This window comes from Scyliorhinus torazame, chromosome 15 (assembly GCF_047496885.1).
Source record: "Scyliorhinus torazame isolate Kashiwa2021f chromosome 15, sScyTor2.1, whole genome shotgun sequence".
Taxonomy (NCBI): domain Eukaryota; kingdom Metazoa; phylum Chordata; class Chondrichthyes; order Carcharhiniformes; family Scyliorhinidae; genus Scyliorhinus; species Scyliorhinus torazame.
The window spans coordinates 100,885,461-100,910,913 of NC_092721.1; the positions used below are offsets into that span (position 1 = coordinate 100,885,461).

Below are 25,453 nucleotides of genomic sequence, written 5' to 3' on the forward strand. Positions count from 1 at the left end.
GAGTCTGAGAAGGAGATCGAGGCAGCAGCAGACTCGTAATGGACAGTAATGAAGGACCATCATCCAGGCCTATTTTCGCAGTGCAGTTGATCAATAGTAGCAAGCGGTAAAATTAGGAAACCAGCTCCCAAAGCAGCAAAAGACCAGGAGAAAATATAAGATGTAAACATTTTAAATTTATTATAGTTTTATCATAATTTATAAATCATAGTTTGATTAAATAGTTTTTTTTGAGGGGCCATTTGCAGTCTAAATTTAGTATATTTTAAGTAAAGGCTCCTAAATTTCATTTTGTCCTCTTTCATGTGTTCACTGCACCTGATGTGTGATCTCCAACATTTTAATTTTTTTCTCTCATATTTTTAGTATTTTGATTTATCTTCCTTCATCTTTCCTGTGATCAAATATTATTAGAAAAATTAGAATAAAAAAAATTGCAGAGATGTCTTTCTTTCAACCACAACTTGTACTTATGCCCTACTCCAAAGTGCGGTGCTTTGCAAACCTATTTATAACCACGGAAAATGAATGATTAAAGGAAAGCCTCAAGTTTATTGATATTCGCTTGTAAGAAGCACTTTGTTTTATAAAGATCAGCTTTATTGGAATCATTAAAAGATATTAAGCAATTTAAAGAGGTAAAACAGAAGTATTTTTCTTTACCTGGGATTTAAAAAAACTTTGAGCCTGAATGTTAAAACAAAAATTGAATTTTTCCGAGGGGCTGATGCATTTGTGAAAATAAACAGCATAAGAAATATACTGTAAATTCTTAGAAATGTCTGATAAATAAAGTGCAAGCGAACAAAACCATCAAAAAAGCAAATGAGAATCTGAGTTTTATGCAAGGGGCCAGTGAATGCGAAGGTAGGGAAGTGATGCTGAATTTAAATACATTGATTAAATAGAACATTGCAGGCGTTATCTTATAAATGAAATTTCACAGAAATTTTAGTATAGCAAAGTTTCCCAAATGCATCACAGAGGCATAATGAGACAAAGTAATCACCAAGCCAAAGGATATAATAGGAGTGACCAAAGGCATGTTCAAAGAGATGGTTTTGGGATTTAGATTTATTGGTGTGCATACCGAGGTACAGTGAAAAGTATTGTTTTGTGTAGAGTCCAGGCAGATCGTTCCACATATGAAAATATAGGACATACGACATACTGACATGACATAGGACATATTTGCAATGGGCCTTAAAAGAGGAGAGGTAGATGCAAAAGCCAGAAGAGATTAGAGAGACATTTCCAGACCAGCGATCAACACAGTTGGAGGCATGGCCATGGTGATTAAGGCAAAGGGAAGGCACGATTCCCAGAATCAGAGAAACATCGAGTTTGGTGAGGTTGTGAGGCTGAAAAAGTTTTGCCTCAGATGAAGGCTATGATTGGGATTTAAGTGCAAAGGTGAGAATTCCAAGCTGAAGATGTTGATCACCAAGAGGAAGGAGATAATTGAATGGAACTTGTTGGTGGATAGGATATAAGCAGCAGAGTTCAAGATAAACTGAAGTTTATAGATAAGAACATAAGAACAGGAGTAGGCCATTTGGCCCCTCGACCCTGCTCCGCCATTCAATAAGATCATGCTGATCTTTTTGTGGACTCAGCTCCACTTATCCGCTCACTCACCGTAACCTTTTATTCATTTACTGTTCAAAAATCTATCTACCTTTACCTTAAATACATTTAACTGGGTAGCCTCAACTGCTTCACTGGACAGGAAATTCCACAGATTCATGACTCTTTGGGTGAGATGTTCCTCCTCAACTCAGCCCTAAATCTGCTCCCCCTTATTTTGAGGCTATGCCCCCTCGTTCTAGTTTCACCCGCCAGTGGAAACAACCTTCCTGCTTCTATCCTACCTATTCCCTCCATAATTTCATGTTTCTATAAGATCCCCCCTCATTCTTCTAAATTCCAACGGATAGAGTCCCAGTCAAGAACATAGAACATTACAGCGCAGTACAGGCCCTTCAGCCCTCGATGTTGCGCCGACCTGTGAAACCACTTTAAAGCCCATCTACACTATTCCCTTATCGTCCATATGTCTATCCAATGACCATTTGAATGCCCTTAGTGTTGGCGAGTCCACTACTGTTGCAGGCAGGGCATTCCATGCCCTTACTACTCTCTGAGTAAAGAACTTACCTCTGACATCTTTCCTATATCTATCTCCCCTCAATTTAAAGCTATGTCCCCTCGTGCTAGACATCACCATCCGAGGAAATAGGCTCTCACTGTCCACCCTATCCAATCCTCTGATCACCTTGTATGCCTCAATTAAGTCACCTCTTAACCTTCTTCTCTCTAACGAAAACAGCCTCAAGTTCCTCAGCCTTTCCTCATAAGATCTTCCCTCCATACCAGACAACATTCTGGTAAATCTCCTCTGCACCCTTTCCAATGCTTCCACATCCTTCCTATAATGCGGCGATCAGAATTGCACGCAATACTCCAAATGCGGCCGCACCAGAATTTTGTACAGCTGCAACATGACCTCATGGCTCCGAAACTCAATCTCTCAACCAATAAAAGCTAACACACCGTACGCCTTCTTAACAACCCTCTCAACCTGGGTGGCAACTTTCAGGGATCTATGTACATGGACACCGAGATCTCTCTGCTCATCCACACTGCCAAGAATCTTACCATTAGCCCAGTACTCTGTCTTCCTATTATTCCTTCCAAAATGAATCACATCTCACTTTTCTGCATTAAACTCCATTTGCCACCTCTCAGCCCAGCACTGCAGCTTATCTATGTCCCTCTGTAACTTGTAACATCCTTCCGCACTGTCCCCAACTCCACCGACTTTAGTGTCATCTGCAAATTTACTCACCCATCCTTCTATGCCCCCCTCCAGGTCATTTATAAAAATGACAAACAGCAGTGGCCCCAAAACAGATCCTTGTGGTACACCACTAGTAACTGGACTCCAGTCTGAACATTTCCCATCAACCACCACCCTTTGTCTTCTTCCAGCTAGCCAATTTCTGATCCAAACTGCCAAATCACCCTGAATCCCATGCCTCTGTATTTTCTGCAGTAACCAACAGTAGGGAACCTTATCAAACGCTTTACTGAAATCCATATACACCACATCAACTGCTTTACCCTCATCCACCTGTTTGGTCACCTTTTCAAAGAATTCAATAAGGTTGGTGAGGCACGACCTACCCTTCACAAAACCGTGTTGACTATCTCTAATCAAATTATTCCTTTCCAGATGATTATACATCCTATCTCTTATAACCCTTTCCAAGATTTTGCACACAACAGAAGTAAGGCTCACTGGTCTATAGTTACCGGGGTTGTCTCTACTCCCCTTCTTGAACAAGGGGACAACATTTGCTATCCTCCAGTCTTCTCCCACTATTCCTGTAGACAAAGATGACTTAAAGATCAAAGCCAAAGGCTCAGCAATCTCCTCCCTAGCTTCCCAGAGAATCCTAGGATAAATCCCATCCAGCCCAGGGGACTTATCTATTTTCACACTTTCCAGAATTGCTAACACCTCCTCCTTATGAACCTCAAGCCCTTCTAGTCTAATAGCCTGAATCTCAGTATTCTCCTCGACAACATTGTGTTTTTCCTGTGTGTATACTGACAAAAAATATTCATTTAGCACCTCTTCTATCTCCTCGGACTCCACGCACAACTTCCCACTACTGTCCTTGACTGGCCCTACTCTTACCCTAGTCATTCGTTTATTTCTGACATATCTATAGAAAGCTTTAGGGTTATCCTTGATCCTACCTGCCAAAGACTTCTCATGACCCCTCCTGGCTCTTCTTAGCTCTCTCTTTAGGTCCTTCCTAGCTAACTTGTAACTCTCGAACGCCCTAACTGAACCTTCATGTCTCATCTTTACTTAAGCCTCCTTCTTCATCTTGACAAGTGTTTCGACTGCTTTAGTAAACCACGGTTCCCTTGCTCGACCACTTCCTCCCTGCCTGACAGGTACATACTTATCAAGGACACGCAGTAGCTGTTCCTTGAACAAGCTCCACATTTCCATTGTGCCCATCCCCTGCAGTTTTCCTCTCCATCCGTTGCATCCTAAGTCTTGCCTCATCGCATCATAATTGCCTTTCCCACAGATATAACTCTTGCCCTGCGCTATATACCTATCCCTTTCCATCACTAAAGTAAACTGAATCGAATTGTGGTCACTATCACCAAAGTGCTCACCTACCTCCAAATCTAACACCTGTCCTGGTTCATTACCCAGTACCAAATCCAATATGGCCTCGCCTCTCGTTGGCCTATCTACATCGGCTACTTCGTCTTTCTCCATGAGCTGATCCTCTCCACTCTGGAATCAACCTAGTGAATCTCCTCTGCACACCCTCCAGTGCCAGTACCTCCTTTCTCAAGTAAGGAGAACAAAACTGTACACAGTACTACAGTTGTGGCCTCACCGGCAACCAATACGGCTGCAACATAACCTCCCTGCTTTTAAACTCCATCACTCTCGCAATGAAGGATAAAATTCCATTTCCTTCTTATTACTTGCTGCACCTGCAAACCAACCTTTTGTAATTCCTGCACAAGGACACCCAGGTCTCTCTGCACAGCAGCATGCTGCAATTTTTTACAATTTAAATAATAGTCCATTCCTACCAAAATGGATGACCTCACATTTATCAACATTGAACTCCATTTGCCATCCCTTGCCCATTCACTTAAACTATCTATATCCCTCTGCAGACTTTCAGTGTCCTCTGCACACCTGGCTCTACCACTCACCTTTGTGTCATCTGCGAACTTTGACACATTACACTTGGTCCCCAACTTCAGATGGTGAAGGATAGCTGGCAAGTCAGGAGAACACTGGTATAGCTGAGTCAGGAGGTGACAAAATAACAGACAAGGGTATAACCCCCAGATAACTGAAGGAGTGATAGATAGGTGATGCTACAGGTGCACAATTGGGCGGGTGTTCTGATGCAGAGGACATGGGAGTTTGAAGCTCTGTTCAGGGCTGAAATATGAAAAGCCTAGCTCAACTGAGACGGTGGCTATGAAAGGAATTAGAATCGGTGGTAAGGATTTAGAATTTACGGTGGAAACTGAAGACGATGGCTTCTCTCTTTGCAATGTTTAACCCAAAGGTAATGAGAACTTTCCTGCAAGTGGCGAGAAGACAAACAATCGTAGAACACAGATTCAGTGGAGGGGTTGAGAGAAGTGGCAGAGAGGTACGGCTAGGCGTGGTCACTACACATGTGAAACCTTACCCCACGTCCACGGATTATGGTGCCTGGTAACAAAAGTAGCAAAAGGAGACCCAGGACAGATTTTTGAGGGTCTCTCGGGATAATTGTGCAAAGGCAAGAGGAGAGCAAGGCTCTTTTTATCCACAACTTCATTGTGAATAATTTATTGACCCTGACAGTAACCTTGGCCATAGTGGCAACAATCTCTCCTTTGTTGAAGTTTGCTACCACAATATACCATACCAAAAAGTTCCAACATTTTCATTTATTCTTTTTGCAGCTTGTTTTCCTTACAGTACCTTCCCACAAAACTCCTTACACAAAATTATTAATGGCCCCCATTACTCAGGCACCATAGATTGGATTTTTCCGGTCGAGTTGCAATCCCAATGAAGGAGTCAATTATGGGTCAGGAACCTGAATATGGCTATGGTTGAATGATGCTCACGATCTTCCCTGAGATAGCAAATTAAGAAGTTGTTTCTGGGAGCCCCATCCAATTAAGGATGATGGGCAGACTAGAGAAGCAAAAGGCCCAATCAGAAGGCCCAGTGTAATGCTGGCAGCCATCCCACCACGAGGGGTGAGTGGTGCTGAGGCAACCAGAACTCTGCAAAGGCACATTAAAGAAAAACCTTTTCCTTTCACTGTCTATTCACCAAAGCAGAATCAAGCTATCCAAAATCTCAGGCAAAATCAATTAAAACTGACACATGGCACAGCATTCAGACCATTACTGTGAAGGGCAAACCTGCCATAGGGTGGTTTGTGATTCCAGCTGTGACTGCTGCATCACAGCAGGTCTGGGCTAGGGTTATCAAGAGAAGCCATCAATAGACCCCCTGATCTGCCAAGGGGAATCTACTTCCAGTCAAATGCCAGGTTCCAGTCTCAACAGATGTTCTGTCTGCAAATAGAGAAGATCTCAGCAGAGTCATCACTTTTCCCACGATTGAGCCATTAATGGACCTAACTGGCTTCTCAAAGCTGCAGGTGGCATCAGCCAGGTTGAACTTCGTTCTGGCAAGATCGCTCAGCGGTGAAAATGAGCAACCCAATGTGCCATATTCCAACTATTCGCCCAGTCCTGCCTGCTAACCTGCCTCTGTTGGACCAGAAAAATTCAGCCCCATACCTCTCCCTCTCAAAATTACCATCACCACCCGCTGTTCCCCAAATGGTTTCCATTTGATCTATCAGTCTTCGTCAATGATCTACCCATCTCTTGCCTCCTTTTCTACCCTAAGATGCGTCATTAAATCTCCCTCAACTTCACTTTCACAACCCTGTCCAAAGCACTAAATTGCATCCCCTGTGACTGAGATAATCCCTTCTAGTGACTAACTTCACAGATGTATCCTTGTGTGGTTCCACTCCCACCCATCCCAATACATCAAACATGTCTCTTTCATTCACACAATCACCTCTATGGTTTCCTTCTCTACAACTTTCACTGGCTCTTTTTCTTAGCTGCAAGCGTTTCATTTGGTTATCATTCAAATAAAGAATTGGTTTCTAAATTATACCGATGATATTAACCTCTTCGCCATCTCTGGTCTGTCAGGCTCCATGTCTGACAATAAAGTCATGAATGAGTCAAAATATTCCCCAAGTGATAACCCATTATTGTCAGCACTTATCATAAACCTAACCCTTTTGCTACAAACCTTTTCCCTTTCACTGGCCATTCACCAAAGCAGAATCAGGCTATACACAATCTCAGTCCACTTTTCCAAATCCTATCTATCATACAAACTGGTTACTTTCCACCTGTACAATTTTGCCCATTTCTGCCCAATATTCTTCCCATCACCAAAAAAACCTGATTTGTGCTTTTGTTACCTCTAAACTCAACTTATCCAATGTCCTCTGTTCTAGCCTCCCAATCTCAGTTTCCATGAACTACAACTTAACCAATTGTATATATTCTTGCACTAAGCCTTGTTTGGCCACCATCCACATCCTTGTTGATCTGCTTGTCCTCCAATGTATTGAATGGGAAATATCGATACTCATCTACAAATCCCGCCATGTTTTTGTTCCACCTACACTTTCCTATGATTCTATATCACAGGTTTCCAGATTCAGGCCTTCTATTCACCTCTTCTACTTCTTCTCCCCACATATATGGCACAGCTTCAGCTACTCGGCACAACTTCCTTGCTACACTCCTCTGCCTGCTTTGCTTTCTGCTCCAAAAACCTCATCAAAACCTTGCTCCTCAATCATGCTGATGGTCACCCGTCCACATTTCACTCTTCATGACTCAGCATTGTTGCTTTTTTTAAACAGAAAATGCTGGAAACACTCAGCAAATCTGGCAGCTTCTGTGCCGAGAGACACAGTACTTATGCTTCAGATCTGAGAAAATATCACATGCTTGAAATGTTGAGACATAGTTTTAAATGGCTATAGAGGAGGGTCCAGAGATATGGACCCACAGATTCCTTGGCACTTGCTGGCAGGTTCACACCTCAAAACCACTTAGAACTTGCCAGTTAGGAGGGAATGTGCCCAAAAGTGGAAGGTACCAAATTAGGGATCAACGGCCTATTAAGGTGACTCTGGCAATGCCAATTGAGGCATGCAGGCTTCCCTTTGACGCCAAAATGTTCCATGTACCATTTTTGATCACCATTATCCATAATTTCCCCTGTGGCCTTGCAACAAGTTGTGGCTGCTGTCCCGTGAAGAGGTGTCATGGGAATGCCCCTTTAAGAAATGTGTGTTTATCAAATAGCTTCAGTAATGTCATTCTGTGGGTGGAGCTGGGCTGTAGTTCTGGCGTTTACTTTTGTTTTGAGCTGAGAGCTGTTTGTGGCTCTGTGTTTTACTTTCAGTTTAGACAGTGCGGAGCTGAATTCAGACAAAGAAAGTTTATTTTGGTATCTCTCTCTCTCGTTAAAAGGTGTCCAGATTACTTGATAATTTAAAAGTGATAACTGTTTTCTGTAAAGAATTCAAACCTACTGTTTTGTGGAAAAAGGGATTGTCTGATTTATGGATGTTGTTACTTGAGTGAATCAGTAAAAGGGAAGTTATTAAGGATTAAATATAGAATACTGTAGCTCTGTGGGGGATGTATGTTTGTAGTTGATAGAAATGCTTATTGTGTGTGTTTATAAAATGTTAACTGAATTTGTAGAATAAACTTTGTTTTTGATTAAAAGTGCTTAAGGCCTCTGTTGAATAACACCTGAAGATTAGGCCCATGTGCTCCTCATAACCAAAATCTATAAACAGCTGTAGGTCAGGGGAACTCCATGATATACTTTGTTCTCTAAATCCTGGCCCATAACAAGAGATTACCCCATAGTAGCAGTCTGGTGCCTGGGACTAATTTTACTTTCAGCCTTTCAGAAAGTGTTTAGAGGGCACCTCCATCTTTAGGCCCTCACTCTCCATATATCGACTCTTCCCACCTCTGATGGATGGGGTTGCTGATCTCTCGGGGCTGAATATCCTTCTAATGGTCCTCCAGCTTCAGGAACCCAACCAGAGTATTTAACTGAATGGTGACCTAGATCTCGGGCCTCTATAATCAGCCAGAAGAACCAAATAGGGTTCAAACAATTTTAGATCTAATATTGGGCAAAAATGCATAGTATTATCAGACAAAATCAACATAGTTTTATGAAAGAGAAACGTGTTTGACAAATTTATCAGAGGTTTTTGAAGATGTAACCAGTGGGGTAGGTAAAGGGAAACCAGTAGATGCAATATACTTGGATTTCTAAGGCATCAATAAGATGGCACACAAAAGGTTAACGCACAAGAAATGCGTTCATGGAGTTGGTGGTAACATATTAACATGGATGGAGGTTTGGTTAATGGGCAGGAAGCAAAGAGTAGGCATAAACAGAATATTTTCAAGACAGCAAGCTGTGACTATTGGAGTTCTACAAGTATCAGTGTTGGCTCCTCAACTATTTACACTCTATTAATGGCTTAGACAAAGAGAAAATAATATATTAAAATTTGCAGAAGATACAAAGCTAGGTGGAAATGTGAGCTGAGAGAAGGATACAAAGAGGCTGCAAAGAGATATAGACTGGTTAAATGACTGGACAACAAGGTGACGGATGGAGTATAATGGTGAAAAGTGTGAAGTTACTGACTTTAGTAATATAGGAAAGTAGATTTTTTAAAAAAGATGTGCAACTTGTAAATGTTGATGTTCAGAGAGACTTGGGTGCACATGTGCAAGGAAAGGAAAGTTAGCATGCATGTACAGCCAGCAATTACAAAGGCAAAGTTCACGTTGGTCTTTGCAAGGGGATTGAAGTACGAGAATAAGGAAGTCTTGCTCCAATTATACAAGGCTTTGGTGAGACCACGCCTAGAGAACTGTGCTCATTTTTGATCTAGATATTTAAGGAAGAATATACTTGCATTGAAAGCAGTACAGTTAAAGTTCACAAGATTGTCTCCTAGTATGAGAGGCTGAATAAATTGGGCCTTCTGGAGTTTAGAATAATAATAGGTAATATCATTGAAATATGCAGGATTCTGAAGGAACTTGACAGGGTAGACACAGAGGTTGTTTCACCTGTCTAGGGAATCTAGAACACGGGGATAGGGCAGACACAGTCTCAGGACAAGAGATTCATAATTTAGGACTCAAAGGGTTGTGACTTTCTCAAACTCTCAACTTGAGAGTGTTGTGGATACACTACCATTGAATACATTTAAAGCTCAGATTGACAAAGATAGAGATTTTTGGTCTCTCAGGGGATCAAGGGAAATGCGAAGGAGGCAGGAAACTGGATTAGAGGTCAAAGATCAGCCATGATCAAACTGCATTCACAAGAGGTTGCATGGTCTACAGTAGCTCCTTTTTTATGTTCATGTTCATCCATTGGAAACCTGTGGGGGAAAGAAAAGTACCACTAACCTTTTGGGCTTCCCTGGCTTTGTTCCCATCTCCCTCAGATCCACAGTCTAAAAGGGCCAGGTGCAAAGGCTAGAACAAACATTTTCTTGAGTGTCTGCCTGGAAAAACTAGAGGGAACATGACTAATACAATGAGGTTGTAGGTCTGGATAGTTTGCTTTCAAACCTTTCCCTCTCTTTCTATGCTGACCATTCCAGAGTGACACGCGAGCCAAAACCTGCACCATTTAGTAAGAGACAAACGTGTGATCCCCACATTTTCTAAAAATAGGTAACAAAATACTGTGACCTACATGGAGGAATATCCAAACTGCAATATATATATGTAATAAAAAAACTTTTGTTTTTACCTCAACGAGTTTAGAAGCCAGGTACATGGAGATGGTGGTGCTTTTGTAAAACATCATTGACATTCCTGCTAAGAAACCTGCATAAAAATATTAAGAATGTGATTGGCACATTGGGTGAAATTTTCCACTCCTGCCAGCAGTAGGAATCATGGCCGGTGGGGGCACTAAATTTGGAGTGATGGGCAAAGTCAGTTTCCTGCCGGCTGGAAATTAGTTTCGAATTTTGTTCTCTTGACTCGGTGATTCTGTGACTTTGATGGTGGGTTGATGGCAGCTCGAGTTTCCCAGACTCTATGTCAGGAAATACATTTGCATTAATTTGCATCTCATGAATGCTCATTAAAAGGTCAAGATTATTATGTTCTGGCACCAAATTAAGTGTCCCACCAGAAGATTATTAGAACAGTCTGTCTCCCAGCTCTATATAAGTGGCTTGCGCCTGCAAGCTTCAATTCATCTTGAAGTACATAGGCACTGCTTTCGCCTAACTTTAAGAGAAATGCTTCGAGTCCATTTACTACAAGCTGTATAAAGGCTTGGTAGGGGAGTCAGGGAGATGTCCGCAGAAAGCGGGCGGGGGGTGGGAGGTGTTGGGAGGAGGGTTGTGTCTAGAAAGTTGGGAGGGAGGGGGGCGGAAGTGTCTCGGAGGGTGGATTCGGTGATATCAACAGTGGTGTCCTGAGTAGGGGGGAATAGTCACAATCAGAGGGGAGAGTGGAATGCGGTAGGGTGGCAGGTTCAGAGTAAAAGCCTGGTAAGTGAAGGTGTCATCGGTCAAGGCGTGTACAGGACAGGTGGCTCAGATAGGAAGTGGCAGGGTTAGGCTTAGCGTGAGAGTGGTTAGGGTGCCAGCTTTGACAAGAGGAATAGTTTGTGAAGGTGGACCGTCATAGGGGTTCAGGGTAACTGGCCGAGGTTCAAGGGTGAGAGGAATGGTGATGTTGGGTGGGTCTATGGTGATGGGTGGAAGTTGGTGGCAGACAGGGAGGGTATAGATGGTGGTGGAGCTTGTCTGAAAAGTTACATGCCGCATCCTTTGCATTACAGCTGCTCTGCACATGTGAACCACAAGTAGGAGGAGGGGTTTTATCAAATGGGTGGAGTTCAGCACAAGTGGCTGACTAAACAAACATCCTTATAATTATGAGGCAATTGGATGTCAAAGATTCTCACTTGTGCTCTTCTTTCAGTGGAGAAGCCCACATTGCAACAGGTTTGTTCCGACTCATGGGTCTCACACAATTGAGATCCCAGCAATGTGTGGAGGTGCCATTCAGTCTGTGCCCTTTGTCATCAGCTACAGTCAGGGGCAGGGATGAAGGGAGGGAGGGAGATGCCACCAAGGCTGCTGGAGGGCAGCTAACTCACGACTCCAAACCTCTATCCTCATGGGTGAATGGTCATGACTAAGGGATCATGCGGTTAGCCTTTCCACGTTGCCAAGCAATAGTCTCTCAATGGAGTTTCGAGGGAGTGAAGACAAGTGGAAAAGTGTCCATGTGAGGCTTCTTGCATACGGCTCTCATCAACCTGGTCAAACAGCAATGTCTCCAAACACAATCATGTATGAATGGGAGGACTCCATCTCTGTTCCCTCAGAATGCCCTTTAACTAGTAGGTGTGGGTTAGGGATGCCATGTCTAGATGGGGGCCAGGTAAAAGATGTAGCACTTGCCTTCTGGCTTTGAGATGAAAGAAAAGTGTAAAGAGCATGCTCACTTAACAAATCACTTCAATTCATTCACACATCCACTGAAGGGTTGATGATGGAGGGTGCAAGTAACACTGCCTTGGTAAGAGCTCTCATCCAGATGAGATGGAGGGTCAGACGTAGATTGGCAAGGGATGGGTGGGGGGGTTGGTTGGTCATGGGCCCACGTAGCGAGATCTCTGAAAGGTCAGGATGCTGGTGAATTATGGTGAGCATTGGTGGTGAGCATTGGTCCTGACCATGGGTGCGTCACCAGTGGTGCTCTTATCCAGAGATGTGTGAGAGGCAATGCCAGAGCAGTCCTCTTACCTCCCAGGATATGATTGCTCAACTTCTCTAGTACAAGCTTCAGCCGCAAGGACTCTGCTCTGAAGGAGCAAGATGGAGTTCCTGGCCTGGAAAAATTGAATGTCTGTGTGTCTGCCCTTTTAATATGGCAGCAGAATCTTCGAATCCTAAAGGTTAATGGTGGGACGGGCTACTTCCTGCTCTCCGTGCCCTGAAATGTGCCAAGCTCCACGCAGATGCATAATTAAAGAGGTGAAAAGCACACGATTGCGCGTGTTCACCCCGCCACCCAGCAGGAAACACGACAACTTTCCTACCCACCACTGCACTTAGTCTCCAGAATGGAAAATTCCACCCATTCTTATAAGTGGCAATGGAAATTAAATGAATAAGCTATGGCTCCTCTTAAGATCTTGGGTTGCACTCTATACAGCTCTATAATACAGTAGGCTTATAAAAATATTTGAACTACAAAATGTACACTTTCTTACTGAAAGCCACCTGTAGAGAGACAATATTTGTCAAATTGGATTGCAAATGATTTCATGTGCAGTTTCCATCTGAGATCAAATGCACTGGGGATTAGCCAGGGCATCATTCAGTTTTACACTGTCAAATATATATAATGTTCAAGATTTGTCTCAAAGTATAGGTAGAACAATTGTGGAACACATGGAATAGTCACGTTCAAATTGTGAGACTGCAACTGCCATGTGCACAAATTATCATAGATTATCATAGAATTTACAGTGCAGAAGGAGGCCATTCGGCCCATCGAGTCTGCACCGGCTCTTGGAAAGAGCACCCTACCCAAGACCCACACCTCCACCCTATCCCCATAACCCAGTAACCCCACCCTACACAAAGGGCAATTTTGGACACTATGGGCAATTTAGCATGACCAATCCACCTAACCCGCACATCTTTGGACTGTGGGAGGAAACCGGAGCACCCGGAGGAAACCCACGCACACACGGGGAGGATGTGCAGACTCCGCACAGACAGTGGCCCAAGCCGGAATCGAACCTGGGACCCTGGAGCTGTGAAGCATTTGTGCTATCCACAATGCTGCCGTGCTGCCCCTTTTTAAGATACAGTGGAGCTGAAAAGCATTAATTTTTCCAAAGGACATGATTAAAAAGGCATTTTTTGGACTTTTGTTATCCCTATTTTCAATCTATATTATGTTATAGGCCTTTAAGGGCAGCACGGTGGCGCAGTGGTCCCAGGTTCGATCCCGGCTCTGGGTTACTGTCCGTGTGGAGTTTGCACAGTCTCCCATGTTCGTGTGGGTTTCGCCCCCACAACCCAAAAATGTGCAAGCTAGGTGGATTGGCCACGCTAAATTGCCCCTTAATTAGAAAAAATGAATTGGGTACTCTAAATTTTTAAAGTAAAAACAAAAGTTACAGGCCTTCATCTTGCTGTTGTGTACAGAATGGACTGAGAAAGCCTCTGCAAGATGGAGAGTAAGGACTGAAAAATGATTATTACTCTCACCTGCAATCAGTGCATGAAGTTCATCGTCCAAATTTCTCACCCATCGAAGGAAGCAACTTGTACCCTGAACAAGAAATAAAAACACCAGGATCAAATGAAAAAATAATACTGTCTGAACATAAATATGCTGCTTTTTATGTGCACGTTGGTCAGCTAGTTCAGAGAGATGTCGTGAGATGTGAATCTTCAGAACCTGCTGGGTGATATAGACAGTCTGCCATTTGCTTCACGTAAACAGCATCTTGCCCCGAGCTTCTCCGTTATTTTCTTTTAAAAACTGATGGATTTGCACGTTAATTACCGATTGCCAGAGGAAATTGAATAAGTAATACTGCAAGTATCTTTTTAACAATGGAATAATTGTTAATGATTGCCTATCAATCCCTTTGGCACAGGAGGTGAACAGTTTAACCGGTGGTGTCTCATTTCAGCAACGCGATAATGGTTAAGGACTCGGCATCAATAGCTTTGGAGAATGTTTTAAATGCCACATTTTTTTAAAAAAGCTTACATTTCCTATTTTTTTTTCTTAAATCTCTCAATCAAATCTAGCTTTCCTCTTTCTGTAACTGCTTTGACTACAATTTACCCATTCTAGTTCATCCGCTTTGTCAATCCTTCCTCTATTTCTCAATCTTTCAAACACATTAGTTAAGTTCATATACTGTTGATCTCCCCATTCACTCAGATCACAGATGCCTGATTGCCCTCACTATTCACAACTCCCAAGATACTCCACTGCAGCTACTGAATCAACAGCACTAACCTTTTGTCACACTTACACTTTCTCAAAAGCTTTCTGTGGAGTTTTGCACTGGAATCTGAGGTGATTAAAAAGCCAATATAGATTAGTGCCTTCTATAAAGGATCTAGCATGTGTGTGAACAGGGCAAGCAATTTAACCAATCAGGTTGAAGAATCATTGTTGAGCCGTGCAGAGTTTGAACTAGAAAGTGCAAATTAGAATATTTAATTCACTGTCAAATTCAGTTATGGAAGTGAAATAAGAAGGGGAAAGAAAGATGGGATTATGTATAAGAGATAAAAGGTTTCACAATTTTTTTTTCAAATTTCTAACAATAAATAAAATATGAAGGGATTACAATCCACACTTGTAAAGGTACATTTACCAGTGCCAGGGAGGGTCTTTGGCAGTAATTAAGATTCATTATACAGTCAGAAATTTACCCACACTGGAATAAATGTGCCCTAACTTTTTCTGGCAAGTTAAATGGGTACATATCAAGAGCAAGCAGCAAATCCACCTAGTTCAATGTCAAATCTCTCCAAAGTGCCACTTCTGGAGGAGCAAGGCGCCCCAGACAGTAACGTCTTGACTTCTGCAGTCACTGTCCAATATACACTTTAATAATGATCAGTGGTGTTAGGCTCATCATTATCTGTCCAATAAAATATGGTCAATAACATATGAATTTCAATACTTACTTGTTTTCTTCTTTTCCATAATGATAATCTGTTATTATGTTTTTCATTTATTTTGCCTGAGTTTCCAACCCCATATGTACTCCATTATCAGGCCTCCTTCCTTTGCTGTAATATCACTCATTACTAACTTGTCTCTGACCATCTGCCAATTAAACCTTTATCCATGCTTTTCCTACCTCCAGACTCAACTATTCCAATGCTTTTCTGGCAGGCCTCACATAGTCTATAAACCATAAATTTCAGCTCATCCAAAACTCTGCTCCCCACATTGTAACTTGAACAAAATCCTATTTTCCCATCACTCCTGTGATCAATGGTCTACACTAATTCCCGATTCATCAACAATTCAAGTTTAAAATTGTCCTTTTTGTGTTGAAATCTCTCCAAAGACCTTGCATCTCCTGATCTCTGTAACCTCTGAGAACTCTGCATTTTTCCAGTACTGGCCTCTGTGCAATGCCAATTTCCTTTTTCCTCACCACTGGCAGCCACGCATTCAGCAGTGGAGCCCTCAAGCTCCAGAATTCCTTCCTAAACCTCTATTCATACTTTAAAGATGCTCCTTAAAACCTATCTCTGGCATAACTGGGGTAACATGCTGGCACAGTGGTTAGCACTGCTGCCTCATAGCTTCATGGACCCGTGCTAAATTCTGGCCTTGGGCGACTGTCTGTGTGGAGTTTGCACTTTCTTCCCGTGTCTGCGTGGGTTTCCTTCGGGTGCTCCCACAGTCCAAAGATGTGCAGGCTAGGTGGATTGACCATGCCAAATTGCCCCTTGGTGTCCAAAAGGTTAGGTCGGGTTACTGCGTTTACGGGAATAGGCTGGAGGGGTGGGCTTAAGTAGGGTGCTCTTTCCAAGGGCCGGTGCAGACTCGATGGGCCAAATGGCCTCCTTCTGCACTTTAAATTCTAAAGGAACTTTTGCTTACTCGTTCTAATGTCTCTAGTGTCTTTTAGTCCAACACTGCGTAACATAAACATTGGGGCTCCAAGGTGCTGCAACTTGGAAGTTTCGTATTCCAACTTGTTCCTTGGTCTATTTCGAAGACAGACAAAACATACGGTGAATTTTTTGAAATTTGGTTTCTGCTACAAATAGAATGTTTAGATGCTAGTTTACAGCACTACTAAATTCAATGTCACCACATCTAAATATAAACAGATATTTCAAAAAGCACGAGGAGAGAGGCTAGAGTTCATTTCAAAAAGCGAGGGGAGAGAGGCGAGAGTTCATTTCAAAAAGGGTGGGGAGAGAAGCGAGAGTTCATTTCAAAAAGCGTGGGGAGAGAGGCTAGAGTTAATTTCAAAAAGCGAGGGGAGAGAGGCGAGAGTTCATTTCAAAAAGCGTGGGGAGAGAGGCGAGAGTTCATTTCAAAAAGCACGAGGAGAGAGGCGAGAGTTCATTTCAAAAAGCGAGGGGAGAGAGGCGAGAGTTCATTTCAAAAAGCGTGGGGAGAGAGGCGAGAGTTCATTTCAAAAAGCGTGGGGAGAGAGGCGAGAGTTCATTTCAAAAAGCGTGGGGAGAGAGGCGAGAGTTCATTTCAAAAAGCACGAGGAGAGAGGCGAGAGTTCATTTCAAAAAGCGTGGGGAGAGAGGCGAGAGTTCATTTCAAAAAGCAAGGGGAGAGAGCGAGAGCTCATTTCAAAAAGCGTGGGGAGAGAAGCGAGAGTTCATTTCAAAAAGCGCGGGGAGAGAGGCGAGAGTTCATTTCAAAAAGCGCGGGGAGAGAGGCGAGAGTTCATTTCAAAAAGCGAGGGGAGAGAGGCGAGAGTTCATTTCAAAAAGCGTGTGGAGAGAAGCGAGAGTTCATTTCAAAAAACGCGGGGAGAGAGGCGAGAGTTCATTTCAAAAAGCGTGGGGAGAGAAGCGAGAGTTCATTTCAAAAAGCGCGGGGAGAGAGGCGAGAGTTCATTTCAAAAAGCGAGGGGAGAGAGGCGAGAGTTCATTTCAAAAAGCGTGGGGAGAGAAGCGAGAGTTCATTTCAAAAAGCGCGGGGAGAGAGGCGAGAGTTCATTTCAAAAAGCGCGGGGAGAGAGGAGAGAGTTTATTTTGAATAGCGGGGAGAGAGGCAAGAGTTCATATTGAACAGTGGGGAGAGAGGCGAGAGTTCATTTTAAATATCATCCTGGCCACAGTGGTCTCCATTGTGGTCTCCATTTTGATCGCCACAAGGGGTCGGAGAGGAATTTTGCCAGAATTTTCCCATATTGGCCCTGGGTCCTTAACTCTCTTTCTTTGCCTCTCCCTGGAGATCATATGGTCTGGATCAGTGGGCGGGCGGAGGTGGGGTGGAGAATAGTCTGCAGGATTAGAAGGAATACAGTGAAAAACAAATTAATAAATTAATTAACTAGGTAGAGATGGCTGGGCAGGTGATGTGCTGTAGCTGTATGATGTAGGAGCTGGCAGATCACATTGCGGGCTGTAGTGACCACATCGGCAGCAAGTGTTGGTTGCTCGAGGAATTTTGGCTCAGAATTGATGAGCTGGAATCTGAGCTTCTGAAACTGTGGCACATCCTGGAGGGGGAGCGTTACCTGGACGCTTTGATTCAGGAGGCGGTTACACCCCTTAGATTAAGTACTACAAAGTCAGTCAGTGGTTAGGGAAAGCAGGGTGTGATGACTGGAAGTGAGGCAGGTAAAGGGATCCTGAATTCAGGAATGGAGGAGCCTCAGCTCTTGACCTTGTCCAACAGGTATGAGGTACCTGCTCCCTGTGTGGATGAGGAAAAGGGCTATAGGGAGGATGAGGTAGCCGACCAGTGCACCATAGTACAGCAGGCCATTCAAGAGGGGGAGCAAAAAGACGTGGTAATTGTAGGGGATTCCATAATTAGGGGGATTGATAGCATTCTTTGAAAGCAGGATTGAGAGTCACACATGGTATGTTGCCTGCCGGTGCCAGGGTCAGGGACATCTCTGACCGGCTTGAAAGGATATTGGAGTGGGAGGATCCAGTTGTGTGGTCCACGTTGGGATAAAGAACATAGGCAAGAATAGGAAAGAGGACCTGTTGGGGGATTATCAGGCACTTGGAACAAAATTAAAGGACATGTCCTCAAGGATTATAATCTCAGGATTACTACGTGTGAATTGGCGTAGGGATGAGAAAATTGTGGAAGGAAATACATGGCTAAAGGTGTGGTGCAGGAAAGAGGGGTTCCTTTTCATGAGGCATTGGCATCAGTATTGGAACAGGAGGGCTCTGTACCGTTGGGATGATCTTCACCTGAACCGATCTGGGGCCAGTTTTCTAGCGGAAAGGATAAATGAGGCGAGGCCATATTGGATTTGGTACTGGGTAATGAACCAGGACAGGTGTTAGATTTGGAGGTAGGTGAGCACTTTGGTGATAGTGACCACAATTCGATTCAGTTTACTTTCGTGATGGAAAGGGATAGGTATATAGCGCAGGGCAAGAGTTATATCTGTGGGAAAGGCAATTATGATGCGATGAGGCAAGACTTAGGATGCAACGGATGGAGAGGAAAACTGCAGGGGATGGGCACAATGGAAATGTGGAGCTTGTTCAAGGAACAGCTACTGCGTGTCCTTGATAAGTATGTACCTGTCAGGCAGGGAGTAAGTGGTTGAGCAAGGGAACCGTGGTTTACTAAAGCAGTTGAAACACTTGTCAAGATGAAGAAGGAGGCTTAAGTAAAGATGAGACATGAAGGTTCAGTTCGGGCGTTCGAGAGTTACAAGTTAGCTAGGAAGGACCTAAAGAGAGAGCTAAGAAGAGCCAGGAGGGGTCATGAGAAGTCTTTGGCAGGTAGGATCAAGGATAACCCTAAAGCTTTCAATAGATATGTCAGAAATAAACGAATGACTAGGATAAGAGTACGACCAGTCAAGGACAGTAGTGGGAAGTTGTGCGTGGAGTCCGAGGAGATAGAAGAGGTGCTAAATGAATATTTTTCGTCAGTATTCACACAGGAAAAAGACAATGTTGTCGAGGAGAATACTGAGATTCAGGCTATTAGACTAGAAGGGCTTGAGGTTCATAAGGAGGAGGTGTTAGCAATTCTGGAAAGTGTGAAAATAGATAAGTCCCCTGGGCCGGATGGGATTTATCCTAGGATTCTCTGGGAAGCTAGGGAGGAGATTGCTGAGCCTTTGATCTTTAAGTCATCTTTGTCTACAGGAATAGTGGGAGAAGACTGGAGGATAGCAAATGTTGTCCCCTTGTTCAAGAAGGGGAGTAGAGACAACCCCGGTAATTATAGACCAGTGAGCCTTACTTCTGTTGTGTGCAAAATCTTGGAAAGGTTTGTAAGAGATAGGATGTATAATCATCTGGAAAGGAATAATTTGATTAGAGATAGTCAACACGGTTTTGTGAAGGGTAGGTCGTGCCTCACCAACCTTATTGAGTTCTTTGAAAAGGTGACCAAACAGGTGGATGAGGGTAAAGCAGTTGATGTGGTGTATATGGATTTCAGTAAAGCGTTTGATAAGGTTCCCTACGGTAGGTTACTGCAGAAAATACAGAGGCATGGGATTCAGGGTGATTTGGCAGTTTGGATCAGAAATTGGCTAGCTGGAAGAAGACTGGAAAAAGGGTGGTGGTTGATGGGAAATGTTCAGACTGGAGTCCAGTTACTAGTGGTGTACCACAAGGATCTGTTTTGGGGCCACTGCTGTTTGTCATTTTTATAAATGACCTGGAGGAGGGCGTAGAAGGATGGGTGAGTAAATTTGCAGATGACACTAAAGTCGGTGGAGTTGTGGACAGTGCGGAAGGATGTTACAAGTTACAGAGGGACATAGATAAGCTGCAGCGCTGGGCTGAGAGGTGGTAACTGGAGTTTAATGCAGAAAAGTGTGAGGTGATTCATTTTGGAAGGAATAATAGGAAGACAGAGTACTGGGCTAATGGTAAGATTCTTGGCAGTGTGGATGAGCAGAGAGATCTCGGTGTCCATGTACATAGATCCCTGAAAGTTGCCACCCAGGTTGAGAGGGTTGTTAAGAAGGCGTACGGTGTGTTAGCTTTTATTGGTAGAGAGATTGAGTTTCGGAGCCATGAGGTCATGTTGCAGCTGTACAAAATTCTGGTGCGGCCGCATTTGGAGTATTGCGTGCAATTCTGATCGCCGCATTATAGGAAGGATGTGGAAGCATTGGAAAGGGTGCAGAAGAGATTTACCAGAATGTTGCCTGGTATGGAGGGAAGATCTTATGAGGAAAGGCTGAGGAACTTGAGGCTGTTTTCGTTAGAGAGAAGAAGGTTAAGAGGTGACTTAATTGAGGCATACAAGGTGATCAGAGGATTGGATAGGGTGGACAGTGAGAGCCTATTTCCTCGGATGGTGATGTCTAGCACGAGGGGACATAGCTTTAAATTGAGGGGAGATAGATATAGGAAAGATGTCAGAGGTAGGTTCTTTACTCAGAGAGTAGTAAGGGCATGGAATGCCCTGCCTGCAACAGTAGTGGACTCGCCAACACTAGAGGCATTCAAATGGTCATTGGATAGACATATGGACGATAAACGAATAGTGTAGATGGGCTTTAAAGTGGTTTCACAGGTCGGCGCAACATTGAGGGCCGAAGGGCCTGTACTGCGCTGTAATGTTCTATGTTCTATAATGTGGTCACTAGCAAGTGTGTGTGTGTGTGGGGGGGGGGGGGGGGGGGGGAGAGAGAGGGTCACTTCCCGTACCAGCTCCCCGAGCAGGCGCCGGACTGTGGCGACTAGGGGCTTTTCACAGTAACTTCATGTGAAGCCTACTTGTGATAATAAGCGATTTACATTTCATTTCAAGGAATGGGTGAAACTACAGGAAGAATAATGATTAATGAGAAGTAAAGTAGCAGGTTAGCGGGTGGGGAGGAGGGTTCAACTAATGGGAAAATTATGAAAAAAGTTAAAGGGAAGAAGAACTCAGGAAAAGTTATCAATGGAGGGATTCAAAAAGGGATAAAAAAACTAGCATACGGGCACTTTACTTGAATGCTCGTAGCATTCGAAACAAGGTAAATGAGTTGATGGCACAAATCATCGCGAATGAGTTTGATTTAGTGACCATTACAGAAACATGAGGCTAGATTCTCTGCACCCCGATGCCAAAATCGCATCCTGTGCCGGGGCGAAGAATCCATTTCCACGCATGGAATCGGGACAAGCGCCGGTTCCTCGATTCTCCGGCCCCCGAAAAGCGGCTAGCCCGGGAAGTACGCCGCGCCGCGTATCCCCTACCTGCGGCCATTGCTGGAGGACCATTGTGGACTCAGTCCGCGGCCGCCATGGTTGGGGGCGGGTCAATCGGAGGGCAGGGGGCCTCATACAGGACCGGCTATTTTCGAGCGGGCGGTCTGGGTCAGGCGCGTGGCCGACCGGGGGCACAAGTTATGAGGTCTAGCTCCGCGGTCTGAGTCTGCCATGGAGCACAGTCCATGTAAAAAGCCACAGTTTTTACGACGGCCTGAGGGCATAGTCCCTGAAACGGAGAATCCAGCCCATGGTTGCAGGGTGGTCATGACTGGGAATTAAATATCCAGGGGTCTCAAACTATTCGGAAGGACAGACAGGAAGGTGTAGCTCTGATATATAAGGATGACATTAGGGCGGTAGTGAGAGATGATATAGGTTCAATGGAAAAAAAAAGATTGAACCCATTTGGGTGGAAATTAGAAATAGTAAGGAGAAAAGGTCACTGATAGACATAGTCTATAGGCCACAAAATAATATCATGGTCGGGCATGCAAAAGACAAAGAAATAACTGATGCATGTAAAAATGTTACGGACGTTGTCATTGGGGATTTGAATCTACATGTCGATTGGCCATACCAGGACGGTCAAGGCAGCCTTGAAGAGGGGTTCATGGAACGTATCAGCGACAGTTTCCTCAAACAGTATGAAATGGAAACTACGAAACAGCAAGCTATCCTAGATATGGTCCTGTGCAATGAGACAGGAATAATTAATGATCTCGTCGTTAGGGATCCTCTCGGAAGGAGCGATCACAGTATGGTTGAAATTAAAATACAGATGGAGGGTGAGAAGGTAAAATCCAATACCAATGTCTTGTGCTTAAACAAAGGAGACTACAATGGGGTGAGGGAGGAGTTGGCCAAGGTAGACTGGGAGCAAAGACTTTATGGTGGGACAATTGCGGAACAATGGAGGACTTTGAAAGCAATTTTTCACTGTGCTCAGCAAAAGTATATACCTGTGAAGAGGAAGGACCGTAGAAAAAGGGATAATCAGCCATGGATACCTAAGGAAATAAAGGAGGGTATCAAATTGAAAAAAAATGCATACAAAGTGGCAAAGCTAAGTGGGAAACTAGAGTATTGGGAAATCTTTAAAGATCAACAGAAAGCCATCAAAAAAGCTAGAAAGAAAAGTAGGAGATTATGAGAGTAAACTAGCTCAGAATATAAAAACAGATAGCAAACGTTTCTCCAAAAATATGCAACGAAAAAGAGTGGCTTAGGTAAACTTTGGTCCTTTATAGGATGAGAAGGCGGATTTAATAATGGGAAATGAGGAGAAGGCCGAGGCATTGAACAGGTATTTTGCGTCGGCCTTCGCAATAGAAGACATAAACAACATGCCAATAATTGATGGCGAGGAGGTTATGTAGCCACCTAAGTTGGCCAACTCCCGATTTAAAATGGCGAATGAGAAAGTCAGCCAACAAGACAGAAACCGGCAGGTGCAGGTTTGCGGTGTATTAAAACTCTGCAAAAGGCCAGACAACATCGATACCAGCGACCATCACCATAACAATGTAGCAGCCATCTGCATACTGGTGAGCCATCCCCGGGAACAATAAGTAACATTTGGGACACACAAAGCAAAGCCAGACTCCCCGGCGCCAGCAGGAGCCAACACAAAGGAGGTGAACGAGCACCTCAAGACCGCCCATCAATCAGGGAACCGCTCCAGTATTGGAGAAATCGAACCAAGCGATTGGGACAAAGTCCAATCACTTGGGACCAGGTACAGGGTCCGCCCCGAAAGGCGGGAAGCCCCTGGGGACTATAAGAGTTAAGCCCCAAGTTCAAATCAATCTCTTCACCTCTTCGTCCTGCCCGGGTCACCCAGCAACACAAACCAACATTGACCGTGACCAGTGCAGTGACCACCGAACGAAGTAAGTCTTAATTTAACGCTCGCTACGAGATAGGCGCTCCTACCTACCAATCTGTACCAACTTCGAATCCCGCAGACTCAGAGCCCGAACGAAAGGCCATTTGTTCCCCTGACCTGGTGGGCCAGTCCGAAGTTAAGTATAGGCCTGTTAGTTGTAGAAGTAGCTTAGAAGTAAAATTTGTACATGAGTAGCGATTACGGTGTATAATAAATGTGCTTTGAATTGAATCTTACTAATCGGTGTATTGGGTTATTAATCATTACTCGGACTTGAACCTCGTGGTGGTATCATAAAGATACCTGGCGACTCGAGAGCAAAGGTAATAAAACAGAGCAATTGAACCAAGGAGAAAGTTAGCAACAGTTATGGCAGGTGAGGATCTAAAAAAGGATCATTATCACTAAGGAGATTGTTTTGGAGAAGCTAATGGGGCAAAAGGTAGGCACGTCTCCTGGCCCTGATGGAATGCATCCCAGGGTAATAAAAGAGATGGCGGGAGAAATAGCAAATGCGTTTGCGGTAATTTACCAAAATTCACTGGACTCTGTGCGGTTCCGGCAGATGGGAAAACAGCAAATGCTAAAAAGGAGGTAGACAAAAAGCGGGTAACCATAAGCCGGTTAGCCTAACTTCTATAGTGGGGACAATGTTTGAATCTATTGTCAATAATAATATTATAATAATTGTCGCAAGTAGGCTTACATTGACATTGCAGTGAAATTACTGTGAAAATCCCTGAGTCGCCACATTCCGGCGCCTGTTCACGTACACTGAGGGAGAATTAAGAATGTCCCAATTAACCTAACAGCACATCTTTCGGGACTTGTGGGAGGAAACCAGAGCACCCAGAGGAAACCCATGCAGACACAGGGAGAATGTGCAGACCCGGCACAGACAGTGACCCAAGCCGGGAATCGAACCTGGGACACTGGCGCTGTGAAGCCATAGTGCTAACCACTGTGCTACCGTACTGTCCTTTGCTAACCACTATGCTACCGTGCTGCCTGCATCAAGGAAAAAATAGCGAGACATCTGGATAGAAATTGTCCCATGGAGCAAACGCTGGATGGGTTCATAAAAGGCAGGTTATGATTGACTCATTTTTATTTTTAATTTTAAAAACAATTTAGAGCACCCAATTATTTTTTTCCAATTAACGGGTAATTTAGCGTGGCCAATCCACCTAGCCTGCACATCTTTTGGGTTGTGGGGGTGAGACCCACGCAAACACGGGGAGAATGTACAAACTCCACACAGATAGTAACCTGGGACCTCAGTGCCGTGAGGCAGCAGTGCTAACCACTGCGCCACTGTGCCGCCCATCTATTTAACTAATTTACTGGAATTCTTTGACTAATTTATTGAAATTCTTTGAGGACATTAAGAGTGCGGTGGACAACGGGAACCGGTGGATGTGGTGGATCAGGACTTCCACAAGGCAGTCAACAACATGCCGCACAAAAGGCTGTTGTATAAGGTAAGGGTGCACGACGTTACGGGTAATGTATCAGCATGGATAGAGGATTGGTTACTAACAGAAAGCAAAGAGTGGGGATAAACAGTGTTTTTCTGGCTGGCGATTCGTGACGAGCGCTGTGCCTCAGCCATCAGTTTTGGGACCACAATTGTTTACAATTTACATTGATGATTTGGAGTTGGGGACCAAGTGCAATGTGTCAAAGTTTACAAATGATACTAAAATGAGTAGTAAAGTGCGCAGAGGACACTGAAAGTCTGCAGAGTGTCATGTGAGAGTACCTTTAAGAAATGGGTGTTTAAGAAATGTACCTTTAAGAAATGGGTGTTTATCAGTGATGTCAGCGTGTGGGTGGAGCTGGGCTGTCTGTCAGCTTTTTACTTTTGTTTTAGGTTGTTTGCTGCAGGGTGTGTTTTAGTTTCGTTTTCAGAGCTGGATAGCTGCAGTCA

General features: G+C 43.9%; 1 protein-coding gene across 2 annotated transcripts in view; it reads right to left on the minus strand.

The window, feature by feature from the left end:
• The window catches only part of tmem135 (transmembrane protein 135), a 607,397-nt gene that overhangs the window by 31,473 nt on the left and 550,471 nt on the right, over positions 1 to 25,453 (minus strand). For both annotated transcript variants that reach the window (XM_072476483.1, XM_072476482.1), the window contains 2 exons: positions 13,971 to 14,034; positions 10,472 to 10,548 (listed from right to left, as the gene is read on the minus strand). In XM_072476483.1, coding sequence (XP_072332584.1) covers positions 10,472 to 10,548; positions 13,971 to 14,034 — 141 coding nt within the window. The remainder of the gene's footprint in view (positions 1 to 10,471; positions 10,549 to 13,970; positions 14,035 to 25,453) is intronic.